This window comes from Stylophora pistillata, chromosome 3 (genome assembly GCF_964205215.1).
Source record: "Stylophora pistillata chromosome 3, jaStyPist1.2, whole genome shotgun sequence".
Taxonomy (NCBI): Eukaryota; Metazoa; Cnidaria; class Anthozoa; order Scleractinia; family Pocilloporidae; genus Stylophora; species Stylophora pistillata.
In genome coordinates, this window is record NC_142521.1 from 35,843,582 (window position 1) to 35,857,344 (window position 13,763).

The 13,763-nt window shown below is 36.2% G+C and overlaps 1 protein-coding gene across 1 annotated transcript; it reads right to left on the minus strand.

The window, feature by feature from the left end:
* Nucleotides 1-2,454: 2,454 nt before the first annotated feature.
* Nucleotides 2,455-13,683, minus strand: LOC111338535 (isocitrate dehydrogenase [NADP] cytoplasmic). Its single transcript, XM_022945035.2, has 12 exons — nt 13,520-13,683; nt 13,292-13,331; nt 11,132-11,238; nt 10,769-10,855; nt 10,091-10,251; nt 8,887-9,033; nt 7,312-7,379; nt 6,924-6,992; nt 6,092-6,243; nt 5,550-5,690; nt 4,934-4,984; nt 2,455-4,399 (listed from the first exon to the last, which is right to left on the minus strand). The coding sequence occupies exons 1-12, from the start codon at nt 13,533-13,535 to the stop codon at nt 4,191-4,193; spliced, it is 1,248 nt and encodes a 415-aa protein (XP_022800770.2). The 5' UTR covers nt 13,536-13,683; the 3' UTR covers nt 2,455-4,190.
* Nucleotides 13,684-13,763: the final 80 nt, after the last annotated feature.

A 13,763-nucleotide genomic window follows, 5' to 3' on the forward strand; every position in this document is an offset into this window, starting at 1 on the left:
AATTGGCTATAAGAAAAGTAATTTGCAGAAAAAAGAAACCATATCAAATCTTGATATAAACTAATTGTACTAACAAAATGCCTTGCTGAATAAAAAATGTCTCAAGTTTTTGTTTAACATCCCTTTCGGTGCAAGCAGATCTAATGCTTACGGGAAGACTGCTCCAAAGCCATGAAGGATCGATTCCCCCCCCCCCTCCCCCACCACATAATAACTCTTGTGAAACGCTTTGGTGTGCTCAGAAGAATTCCCTTGTTATTTTTCCGTAAATCATAACGGGATGGCGGTAAAACAGAAATTAAATCACTGAGATATTTGGGAGCTGAGCCCTGGAGTACTTTAAAGGTGATCAAAAGGATTTTAAACTCGACACGTAAGCGGATAGGCAACCAGTAAAGTTGTTGAAGGAGTGGCGTAATATGACAATGTTTAAGTGCGCAGAAGATCAATCGCGCACAGGCATTCATGACATGTTGGAGTCTTTGCTTGTGATGGTAGGGAACTCCATAAAGGAGACTGTTGCAATAGTCTAACCTACTGGTTATAAATGCATGAATAAGTTCTCATTACAGTCACTAGTAAGGTATTTCTGTATATGTCGGATATTATACAGATAGAAGAATGCACTACCACACGTCTTTGTTATGTGTTGCCATATACATGTACGAGTCGAACCAGGGGCCAGATTTTTTGCCGAGTACATGGGAAGTACATCAACGTCCCCAACCCTAATACTGCCAACAGACACTTTAGACAGCTGCTTCTTTGTGCCGATCACCATAAACTCAGTCTTATCATCGTTCAACATCGACTTATTATTAATCATTCATGAACGAACATCAGGGATACATTTCTCCATAGCAACTAGCGCCTTAGGTTAAATTCCCATGTACTCTCTAATGGGCGAAGTGCCCGGTATAATTGAGTATCAACTGCATACGAGTGTGCAGAAGGCAGGTGAGATTTAGTAATGCTGAAAAGTTTGCTAGCATTTATGGTAAAAAGCAGGGGACCAAGGCATAAACCCTGAGGCATTCCATATATTCTAGGCCGAACTTGTTGGAAAGCTATAGAGCACCATTCATGACATTGTGGCTTGTTGCGATCGACCTCTCAGCGGATAGGATTGAAACCACTGACTGAGAGCTGACCCATGTAGGCCGAGCAGTGACTGAAGTCTATGAATAAGAATATCATGATCCACAGTATCAAAGGCGGCGCTGAGGTCTAAAAGAACTAGGAGTGTCACATGATTGAAACCACTGACTAAGACCTGACCCACGTAGGCCGAGCAGTGACTGAAGTCTATGAATAAGAATATCATGGTCCACAGTATCAAAGGCGGCGCTGAGGTCTAAAAGAACTAGGAGTGTCACATGACCCGTATCCACCATCATAAGAATATCGTTCTTGACTTTTAGTAATGCCGTCTCAGTGGAGTGATGCTGACGATACGCACTCTGTATTTCCGGGAACAAGCCATTGGTCAGCATGTGTCTGTAACTGGATGGCAAATGCTTTCTTTGTGAGCTTAGAAGTAAACTGTACGTTGCTCATTGGGCAATTTATTTTGGAGCTTAGAGGATGGACCGATAGACGTACAGTGAGGTTCTTGAGCTAACCTCTATAATTGATCATTACTATTACTATTGTTACCATTATTATTATTATCGTTATCACTGATATTTTTGTCATAATATCATCATTGTTGGTAATATGATTATTTGTTACCATCTGACTTATTTTTCCGGTATCAATTAGTCATTATATCTTAAATCCTTTTTCTCTTGTGGTAAACGCGGCAGCAGTAGCCATTTGCAGTCTGTACTGCCAATTTTTCATTTATTCCATAGTTTTTCACTGACGAAGCGCTCTTAAAAGGTTAGTGCAGAGAGAGAGAGAGAGAGAGAGAGAGAGAGAGAGAGAGAGAGAGAGAGAGAGAGAGAGCGATTCGCAGAGCGGCCGTCTATTGAAGCTAGGCAGGATATTTTAACAGGATATATATCGTTCCTCTTTCTCGCCTAGGGAGGGGGACGGGACGAGTTAGTCCCCTCTGATGGCAATGAGAAAAACGTGAACAAGAAACAACAAAGCAAGTTGGAGAGCGATGCAAGAGTTTCCAAAACGTCCTCATTGATTGGGTTTACTATTTTCCTTCGCTTTTGTATCACGCATCACGTGACTTTTTTTCTCGTGTCATAAGGAGCAAACTCTTTTCCTTTAAATTATCTGTATCATTACTGGATGTAGAATCACTCTTTTGAATAACGTCTTTATTGAAGGGTAAAGCAGTACAGCTCATAATAAACAATGTGGACACAAAGGGAAAGCAAATGTGTACCGCTGTACAATGCGAAATGAACAGAGGCAAACCTAGGGAAGATCTCCCAAAGTAAGGACAATCGCAACGATAAGCAAGCATTCACACCGCACAAGACAAGGGATCATTAAAAATTGACAAAAATGCGATCTTTATTGTGCACTGGACAAAGTACTTTCCTTTAAAATATAGTATTAAGGGTCTGAAAACAAAACATGCAAACAAACAGCGAAAAAGAAAAAAATTGAACCTAATACACAGATCGCAACAATCACTCGCTTCGCGGGACATGGCACAAATTCAAACTGTGATTTGTCTTAGTCTGTTCCCAACCCAGGTTCCTACTCCAGGATGCTCGGCCAGTACGCGAGGGCCGCGAGCGATATCCTGAGTTCTTTTAGTCTCCCACTCCGTGTTCGCCATCCCTTGCTCGCTAGACTTAAAAGGAGACCATTCATGTCGAAGCGCTTCGTTCGACTAACCTCGATCAGTGTTCCGGCATTTCAGGTTTCAATGTTAAACACTAAAATTGCGTAAAAATAAGCTACACTGAAAAATAATTACCTAACGAGGGCAACAACAAGAACTTAACAGAAACAATAGTAAAATATCACTTTGCTCTAAATCATTATTTTTACCGGGTTCTTCTTAATTTCATTTTAACTTTCTGAGCCAAAAAGAATAATCACAGCTTCCTGGATTCACATCACGTACGTATTATAAAACAGTATGTGCAATTGAAAAGAACCGTTTTGGTGTTAAATTAATTTAAAATCGAATTTAACTCCAGACGATCGAAATTCATTTTGGTTAACACAGCTTCACTTCGAACATTGAAAATTTCTTATAATTTTGGACCATTTTTCAAGTCCTTAAAAAATCATTTGATTTAAATAAAATTGTGGCCATCAACTTTTTTCACCTAACAAGAGGACAAATAAGGATTTCTTACCTAAACTACTGTAGGTCGACGACGTAAAACGCGTGAAAAAAAAAAAAAAAAAAAACCGCGTGTAAGAACCTAGTAATTAAGAACCTTTTTGGCAGAAATTTTGGATTTTAATACCCAAAAATATAAGAACCTGTTTACCCACCAAAACCTGCATGGTTCTTATATGAAGAGTCGTTCTGGATAATGAAACAATGTTGTTAAGCAAAGTGTGTCTGTAACTATAAAATTAATGTTCTCTATACATTTGACACTTCCATAAAACATGTCACAATACAGTTTCTCCACTGTATTTATGGCTCCGAGCCATGTGTTAAAGCAAGTTAAAAAAAATGTACTCCTGGGTATAAACTTCTAAACTGTATAACTAAGTACATTGTTCAGTACACGGTGTATTGTACAGTGTAGTATAGAAAATTAAGTCTGGCATGTCCTCACATCTGAAATATTGAGGCTAAGAACCTATTAAGAACCTGTTTTGCCTAAGTTGTCAGTAAATACCCCAAAACATAAGAACCTATTTTGCCAGACATGAAAAAAACTAGGTTCTTACACGCGGGTTTTTACTGTACTCATTTGCAAAGAGACAAGGACAAAGAAAAAGTCCATGTGTCTTTCTCTAAGAAAACGATAGAGGTTACCTTTGGACATTTCAAATTCAAATTAAAAAATCAAATAAATTTATCTGAACTAAGACCAAAAATTTTTAATATTCCAAATAATAGGGGGGGGGGATTATTCTAGTAAGTAAAAGGATCTTCTGCTGCTATATTACCAGACTTTAAGGCTTGCATGCTAATCTTTCCAGTTTTTCTTGGCCTTGCCTGAACAAAATCTTTCATTCTGATAAATCTTTGATTCTTATAAAATTGCTTGGATTGGTTGAGTAAAACTTCGCCTCCATTGAAATAGCTTGGCTAGTTACAAATGGCTTGGCGACTGCTTCAATTTTACAGCTAGATTTTCAGCTATCTTATCAAGAAATTCAAAAGTATTTAGGTAGTCCGACCGCTGAACGTTGGCCAATCCCTTTATGCAACCAGCAAGGTCCTTGGTCATGTGACCAGCTTCAATTGTAGCGATACACGTCTCCTCCAAAGCGTGGCAAAAGTTGGCAAGATTGTCATTTCCTGGTACAATAAAAAAAAATTCTCATAAATGAAAAGCTACCCGGTAAAATCGCATATAGCATACAAAACAGCAGTTTACTGTTAGGCATGCGCAAACAGGTCAATTTTGGCTAGCCGAGACTGTCAGATGCCATTTTCCTGCGCAGAGTTTTAGGGAAGATGGATAAATGGAAAAACAATTGTCATGCAGAAGAGCAAATAAAAATCTAGGACTTTTAGATGTGTTTTTACCCTCACTGGATAGTAGTTTATTATTATCACACAAATATCATTCAGTAACAGGTGGTTTAATGATTTACCCTCCTGTTTTGAGCTTTCTCCAAAAAGTTCTACAACTTGACTTTCTAGTGATTAAGACTTCTGGTCTGAAAGGACTATGTTACATTGCCTCTTAAGACACTCAAAGACCACTGAAATTCCAACACATGTGCAGATGATTGACTGCTGTGAAATAGCATACAACCTCAAAACCCTTGGCCCCTGACCCTTAGAATTGGCTTCTGCTTTCAGTTGGTTGTATAAAACTTCACTTACCATCCAGCTGGGCTCGATGAAGTAAACCCCTTGTCCATGCAAAGATGGAGGCTAAAAGCAAAAAAAAAAGATGATGAATCACCACAAGTAACTGAGAAGTAGCCTAATTTTATACTTAACGCTTTCACTCTAAAAATGACTAGTATCCAATTTCTTCGTACAATATTACCCCTGAATCAACCCTTAAGGTCACGAGAATATTGGAAATGATCACTAACTACAGAAACTCTTGATTGACAAGCAAATTCTCCTTGTCAGCACCTTAGGAAATGTATAGAGGACAGTATGGAGAATATGCATACTGATGTGAGGTTGTAAAGCGTTAAGTGGTAAAAAATGTAGAAAAAACAGTTCTTACAAGTTAAAAAAAAGGCATTTCATAGAAAATCTCAAGTTAACTGCCCCAAAGGTGGGAAAACACTCCTGACTAAAATGCGATTCGTTTAATTTTTCGCACTTGATTGCTTGAGAAAGTCGAGGAAGAGACAAACGTTTTTAAACTAATCACAGGACAGTGAGCGGGTCAAAGCCAGCATGACTCGGATGCAATTCAGTTCAAAGTCCTTGTTATTTGCGGCAGTATTACATCAAGGTGAGAACTGTTTAAGAATCTTACCAACTGGATTCGTAGAAGTCTCCTTCCCTTGCTGGTGCATACGGTAATGTCTTGTCACTGTTCCATGGGCAGCTTCTGCTTCGACTGTTTTCCCATCAGGACACACCAGAACACTGGTCATCATACCAAGTGAACCAAATCCTGCAATGTGCACAGTTAGGTCTTTAATTTAAACAGTTACTATCTGATTAATCACAAGAAAAGGTATGAATAATAATAATAATAACAATAATAATAATAATAATAATAATAATAACTTTATTTATCCTGGTAAGAAACCGGTCAGTCGATCAAGATATAGATCGACTGGTATTAATCAGTGACCATGAGTATAGTAAATAAACAAGTCCTGAGTATAATAAATAAACAAGTCTGCAAAGATAATCTTTGCCTGCACTTATCACTGACTGGTTGACTGGCTGACTGTCTGACTGGAACGACTAGCACTGTTAAGTCTGACTAATGGCCAACATGGCACCAGTACAGAGTCAATAAAAATAAACTGTATAAAACTTGGTCCTTATTTCAGGCACACATCCTACCTTGAGCAACAGAATCTGACTGTACATCTCCATCATAGTTTTTACATGCCCACATGAAGCCACCTTCAGACTTGAGTGCATAAGCTACCATGTCGTCAATCAACCTGTGCTCATACCACAAGTTCTTTTCTTCAAACTTCTTTTTGTAGTCCCTGATTAAAAGTAGACAAAGCAACACATTTAAGTGAAAGGATGCATGCATGTAGGTCCAGTAGAGAACTGGATACATCATTTTCAAAATAGTTGATTTCAATTTGGAAGTCATACCCTTTTAGCTATAGCTGCTGCCCTCATCAAACTGGGCAAAAGGAAGTTTGGCTTGGCCAAAAATTGATCGATATACATCATGCATTGTTCAGAAGGGTTACTGCAATTGTTTATAGCAGGTATTATATATATGAATCAGTGAATACCAATAACAAAATGAGATGATTACAGCTGACATTTTAAAATTCTATTTGCCATCTCTTACAGACTGTTACAGTCATCAGTCATTTCAGAAAAAAATTTCATTCCCAAGATTTTAAAATCAATTCTCTTATGGTCATGTACATGCATTTCTTGGAGTGTGAATTCTGAAAACTTTACTGCTTGAGTTAGGCAAATTTCCAGGATTTTTCAGGTGGCGGTTAAAAGGAAAAATGGGCTCTTTGGTCCAGACTTGAACCTCTTGATTCAGAATCTATGGTAACTAAGAATTAAACCCTTGGGTCCCTCAATGGAGATTTTTTTCAAAATGCACTTTTGGACTGAGGAAAGAGTGGCTACCAAATAGGAGTAATTGACTGCATCTTACACGATAAATTAAGGGAGGATGTTATATATGACTTACTTTTCATAGATTTCTTGGAAAATATCCTTGAATCTACCATCATACTTTTTGAGAATTGTATTCTTTGTGCTAAAAAGAAGAACCAAAATCAAGAAGGGATACTTATAAGAGAAAAAAGAAAACAAAACAAAAGTTTGTGAAGACACATTGTGCGTGCAGGCTGTATAGAGAATCATTTATCATCCTTACATTTGTTTTAGTTATAATTATCATAACTAAAAATTTATTATTAACAATGATAACTTCCATTCATTCAAAAATGAAAATACTAATGTATTAAGTTGAATGTTGAATAAATAGTAATATGGCAAAAATTATGGAATTAATTGCAAATGGTAACTTAAAGTAACTTTAGGAAATTTAAGTCTTTTTATTATCATACTTTTACCTCATATATAGGGGATACTCCTTCTCAAGCGCATATTGAAAAGAACTGTGCGCAAAGTTCTTGATGGACTGAGGATAAAGAATGATTTATACTTAGATATTCTGTCTTCTAATGACAGCAACAAATTTGAAATAACTCAATAAATCCTCTAATCAGAATGACAAAACTGGCTTGACAGTTGACTGTTGATAAAAATTAATAACCAACTGTTGAGACTTTGCCCACTCCTATTGGTTGAAACCTCATGCTAATTATTAACATTCATTTCATAAATGAATACTTCATTTCATAAATGAATACATATGGGACCATAAAATCTTGAATTTGATTTACTTTTTAACCCCTGGCAGTGATCAACATCTAAATTCTCCAGACAGCATCATCCTTAACCAAACTTTAAGACCATGATAATAAACAAAATGATTGCCTACTCAAAAAGCCCTTGATTGCTGGAAAAATTGTCTTTGGAAAATTTTTCAAAGGAATGTATAGAAATGGTGATGAGAACCTGCAAACTGATGTCTAGGTGTAAAAGATGAACACCGCTGAAGCTGTCCCCTAGTTAGCTCAATTGGCTAGAGCGCCGGACTGTGTTGTGCTGGAAGTCGAGGGTTTGTGCCCCAGCCAGACCAATACTCATGGTCTTAAAATAACTGAGGAGAATTTGCTACCTTTCTATAATATCAAGAAATGGATAGATATTCTAGTCTTCTAGGATAAAGACGAATAAACCGACTAGGCCCTGTCTCCTGCAGGGTTAGGGGTAGGAGACGTTAATTTCCCACACACGACATTACTGTGTGGTGGATGATGTCCTCTGACAGACCCCTAGAGTGGGATGGGTGGGTGGTATTGTAAGAATGGCCCTGAAAAGCCATGAGGGAGTGGTCAATCAATGTATGTACCCGTATGTATGTATGTATGTATGTATGTATGTATGTACGTATGTATGTATGTACGTATGTATGTATGTACGTATGTATGTATGTAATGTATTAAAAAAAAAAATCAAAGACAAATTAAGTGCAAAAGCAAATGTAATATCATTGAAAAGGGCAAAATTTCAAAGAGTATTACAAAATAATAATAATAATAATAGTGTCTTTACTGTTCAAAAGACAGTTATGTTACATTAAAAAAGGACGTAAATGAGCTAAGGTGTATCTCTCAATAAGATAAATATATACGTAGAGACAAATACGAAAATCGAATACAAGAAGTACACTTTTACAAAGCTACATTGTACTTAAAAACAATTCTATTAAAAAAGGTATTCTTAAAACAGTTTGTGCAAATGGTGGGCATTACAGGGGATAAATTATTTCTTAGATTATATCTCGTAATCTTGGTTTCAAGGAAGTAGGCTCTAAGAGGGTGGCTAAGGATAGTAGAAACCTTACTACAAAAGGACCCAACTTAGTTTATATTTTATTTCTGAAAGTCTTTTGGCCATTTCTGCTTCTAGTATCTTTCATTTAAAGAAGGATGAAGGCTGAGAATAAAGCTCAGAAACTTAAATAACATTTTTTTTCAATTGGTAACCCAGTTTTATCTATAATGTCACATGTAAAATACCTCATCTGTGTTAAACATCCCCATGGCTACTCCACCACCATCAGAAAATTCATGTACAACATATTTGACCGGTTCTCCGCCATCATCAGGAGTGTATATCATCTCCACTTTACCCTTGCCTGGGACAACAAAGTCTGTTGCTTTGTACTGGGAAAGGAATAAAACATGAGTTTGGTTGATTTCGAATATAATTTTAAATCAAATGTCAGTCGTTTAAAATATAAATTGTTTCCTTAAGCTATTTTAAACCCCTTAACAATTTTTTGACCCCTAAGAAAGAGTACAGTGAAGCATTTCATTTCTCCTTACAATATCAGGTCTGGATCACACATTAACGTCAGGAGAATAAAAGAAATGATTATCAACTGAAGAAGCTCTTGATTGTTCAACAATCTCTCCTTGTCTGCACCTTAGGAAATATTTGGAGAACAGTATGGAGAATATGCACGTTGATATTAGAGTGTAAAGAGTTTCACCCATCTTTTCTGTTCCATATTTACCCATGTATAATATATGTGCCCATGTATAATGCACACCCTTGTTTTGGGCCTAATTTATCAGAAAAAATGTTTTTCATGGAAGAAAAGACAAGTTAAATATTCATACAATTTTTTATTAAGACAACAAGAATAAGAAATTTATTTTTGTAATATCGTTAACAGCAATATCTTTTTAATTATTATTTTAGCTTTTTAGTTATTTATGACATTATCAAAATCAAAGCTCATTCATTTCCTCATTCTGTTACCCTTGTTTACCCAGTCACTTTGTTAGCTCTGTTAAAAGCCAATTTTTTTTCCGGAATGATTTATCACTCAAATTTTGCCATTTAAGTTAACATTAAGACCTGTGGAATCAGTATAAACTAACTGTAATGTAGATGTTTATCACCAGTTTTAATGCTATAACTAAGTGAGATTAAGACAAAAATTTCTTCTTGCAATCTATGTACAAAATCAAACAGACAAGAGACAAAAATTAAGAAAAACATCAATTAGGGGATTATTAGTTGATCAAACAGCATATTCTCCGAACAAAAAAACAAGAATTAAATGTTAACAGTAAGGGAAATTACTCAAGACATGATATCTTTGGAGTGAAAGGGTTTTTGCCTCTTCCAGCATCCCCAAACAATTAACATGCCACTAATGAATGAAATCCACTGCTTCATACTTTCTTATCTTTATGTGTTTAGTTTTAATACCTGATCAGCATGAGCGTGGCGACCAATAATTATTGACTTTATCCATCCTGGAACCAATCTTGGAATGTTTTTACAAATTATAGCTTCTCTGAAGACAGTTCCACCGAGAATGTTTCTAATTGTTCCATTTGGAGATTTCCACATTTTCTTTAACTTGAACTCTGAAAGCCAAATTAAAAAACAAGGTGAGACGTGCCACATGGTCTAGACAGAGTTAAAGTTACTGACAGAAATATAAAATACCTATAATTATAATATTTAAAATATCAATAATAATGATGATGAAACCGATAACAATGATAACGAAGATGGTGACTATATATAACAGCAGCAACAATAATTAGATTGAATGTGTATTTAAAACCCGTAATAAATAAACAATATAATATGCATTCCACTGGTATTTTTATTTAGGGGCTCATGACCTTTAATTTGGGCTAGCAGGGTTGTTCAAAATGCTACTTAGCACTAAGCAAAATTATTGTGCTGAATGATATTTTCATCATATTAATGTTATTGAATTCTCGTTGACTGGACTGAATGAAACATCACAATCCCATAAATGCACATTCCCAGACATATTTTTTGGAGAAATTGCTGCCTATACATTGTACCTCAGGTCCCTACCAAGTCAGTCTCTGAAATACCATGACTTGTATAAACTGGAAATTTACTCACCTTCAACTCTTTTCTCGTCTGGGGTGATGGTAGCACATTTTATCCCTACACTGTATTTTCTAACTGCTTCTGCAGCTTCAGTAGTGACTGAGGAGAAAAGTTACTCAATAAATAAATACAACTTTAAGTAACTTAATTCTTGTGCTTCCAGGATTTGATCCTAACACCCTCTTGATTATACATTGTTTTCTATCTACCAATCCCTGTTTGTGAATAGTACAAAATCATGTATGATGTTAACTGTCAATTACTTCTAAGAGTTGATGGGTTCAAAGAAACCCTATGATAAAGTTGTTACTGAGGCTAAATTTTTCTGACAGTTGGAGAATTGTAAACTTCAATAAAATGCAACACCGTACATACCTTTGTCATCTGTTTCATCCCTATTCTCAATGGAAAGGTCATAGGACTTCACATCTAACTCCACATAAGGAAATATTAGTTTTTCTTTTATGAGTTCCCAAATAATCCTTAAAAGAAAGAGAAAATAAAGTCAGGATGTGTTTGGTTGGGAAATTCTTTGACACATCATCTCTCATCTCACATCTCCTGTGCAAATACTCTTAGTGTTTGAAGGCTGGATAACACTAATCACTGGATACATTTTTATCCAGTGGATAGCATAGTAAAATTGCAATTGTTTTGACATTTACCTACTGGGTCGTGCTGTTCAAAACATGGTTAACGTAACCTGGGGTTAGTATAATATTTTTAAATTAAATTCATAGCTCTGTAAAGGGATTTTTATTTTGTACATTTTTCCCCATTTAGTTTTGAGTCATAATGAGAGAAGGCCCAACAGACTGCCCTAGCTCTTATAAGCACTCTTCTACACCAGAAATGAATGCCTAGGTTAACTTTTAATCGTAGATTATGTTATTACCCCCCTTTCAGCAATCTGGCCCTGTCTACCAATTCATCCATTGGATAGTAAATGTTTATCTAACCTTCAAACAACTGAGCTCAGGTTGGGAATAAGTACTGCATGTAAGAGTAGAGTATTCTGCTCTCAAATGCTAAAAAGTGATTCTAGGCAAAATTTAAACCTCGACCATTAGGGTTTCAATAAAAGCCAGTTACTACCAGCTGTAGACCTCTGACTGACACCTGTTTGGCCTGCAGGCATTTAAACACTCTGATCTGGGTAACCTTACAGCCCCCCTAATGGGCCCAGCCCTCTACTACACCATCATCAGCTGGTTATTGTAAAAGTTAGGTCCTTTCTGCACGAGTGGACAACACTAAAATTGTTCCAACAGAATCAAGGGACAAATTTTGTTGAGAACAAATTTTTAATTCGTCTGTAGAATCCCCATTAAAAATTTCAAAGCTGTCACATTCAGTCAGTGCTTGATCTGCTTTTGAGACCAGCCAGCATAGTTTGCCAAAGGATTCCTACACCAATTTTCAGGATTCATTCTAAGTTGTTTTTAAGTTTTAGAATCCCCAAGTTTTGCAACAAAAGACAATCAGTGCCTTTCTAGTAAACTGATTTCAGTTCAATTACATGCTGGTCCTAGGCTTCATGACCAATAATCAACAAGTTTATTGCAATTTTGTTTATTTAGTTCATTTTGTCCAGGTTTTACCTTGGACAAATTTTGTTTGAAGTGTGTTTGAAGATTTGTCCACTTCGGCCAAAATTTTTCAAATCGGGAAAAAACCATGTTGGTGATGACAGAAAATTTGTCTGAGAGTAATCAACTTTTTTGCTATTGCAGAAAGGCCCTTATTGAAACCAAAACCTGAAACTTCTACAGATTTTTCACTCTTGAGCCCATGTGCAAATGATGAGGTCACCATGGGTTTCCAATTAACTTTCTGTCTTACCACAAAATTGTGCACACCACACACTATCGATCACCATTAGGATGTTTTTTATGTAACACTTGATTTAATAACAACAAAATCTCGGTGATCTAATCAATATGTCTCATGTATAAATACCGGTGACAAGAAAGTGTTTTAGCAATTGGTGCAGTCGGCTGGAAAAGGATTGGAAATTTTTGTTTATCAATTTATTCATTTGGCAGTGACATTCAGTTTATCTTCGAGCGTATTCGTCTTAGACGATACGTATAGTTAGACAGAAAAATAAAGAAATTCAAGAGGCAAAATTGAACCTTTCTAAGATTCTATGTATGTTTTCTCTACCTAATACATGACTGTGATTTTGAAATAAACGTTTCGTGAGAGCATGGCCTTCATAAGCTGGTCAGGAATTAGTCAGCGAAAATTGACACTCCTATACTCCATTGACTCACACGTCACAGCTGGTTCATCCATGCGCATACATTATTTGTAATGTACAAAATCGATCATTTCCGTTCAATATTTTAATTTCATCGTCTGATGCATGACAATTTTAGTAAAGAAAGGTTTAAAATTTTGACCGAAAACGTCAAAGTACTGTAAAATGATCATTTCTTTTTTTACTTTGACCCTTGCAAGTTATTCGAAGGCATCACGGCGATTTCAAGTGAACTTTGTCCTAAAAATTCCTTGAAATTAATATCAGCATACCGTGTCATTTCGTCTCCTTTCATTTCAACCACTGGACCAGCTGAAAGGAAAAGAAAAAAAACCAACTCTCTGCGTTAAATTGAAGAACAATGCGATGACATAAAGCTCACATAGTTTTCCTGTTCACGGAAACGCCATCGAAACAGGAATATTAATAGACCTTAAAATAAATTACAGCGTCTCAAAAATCCATTAAATCAATAAAGAAAGGGATCGTTACGTTAATACCTTGTATCTTCGCCATGCTTTGTTAAACAAAACGAAACGGAGCTTTCACTATAGGTTGACGGCGCACTCAAGCTTCACTTCCAAAATATTTCGAAATAAACTCGAGTGTGTCACTCTTAGATTAATTATTGCACGACGCTTTTCCCGTGCAACCTTGCGTGTGTTGAACTAAATACAATCTCCCGGTTTTATGATGACAAGCTTATTAATTTCAATATTTTTGGGCTTGCTGTATGGTACAGGT

What these genes read in the sequence shown, in the direction of transcription:
- LOC111338535 (XM_022945035.2), bottom strand. An exon ending in TTCCAAGAAATCTATGAAAA is followed by an intron (nt 6,244 to 6,923) that starts GTAAGTCATATA and finishes ACTTTTAATCAG; the next exon opens with GGACTACAAAAAGAAGTTTG. An exon ending in TCATCGAGCCCAGCTGGATG is followed by an intron (nt 4,400 to 4,933) that starts GTAAGTGAAGTT and finishes TTATTGTACCAG; the next exon opens with GAAATGACAATCTTGCCAAC.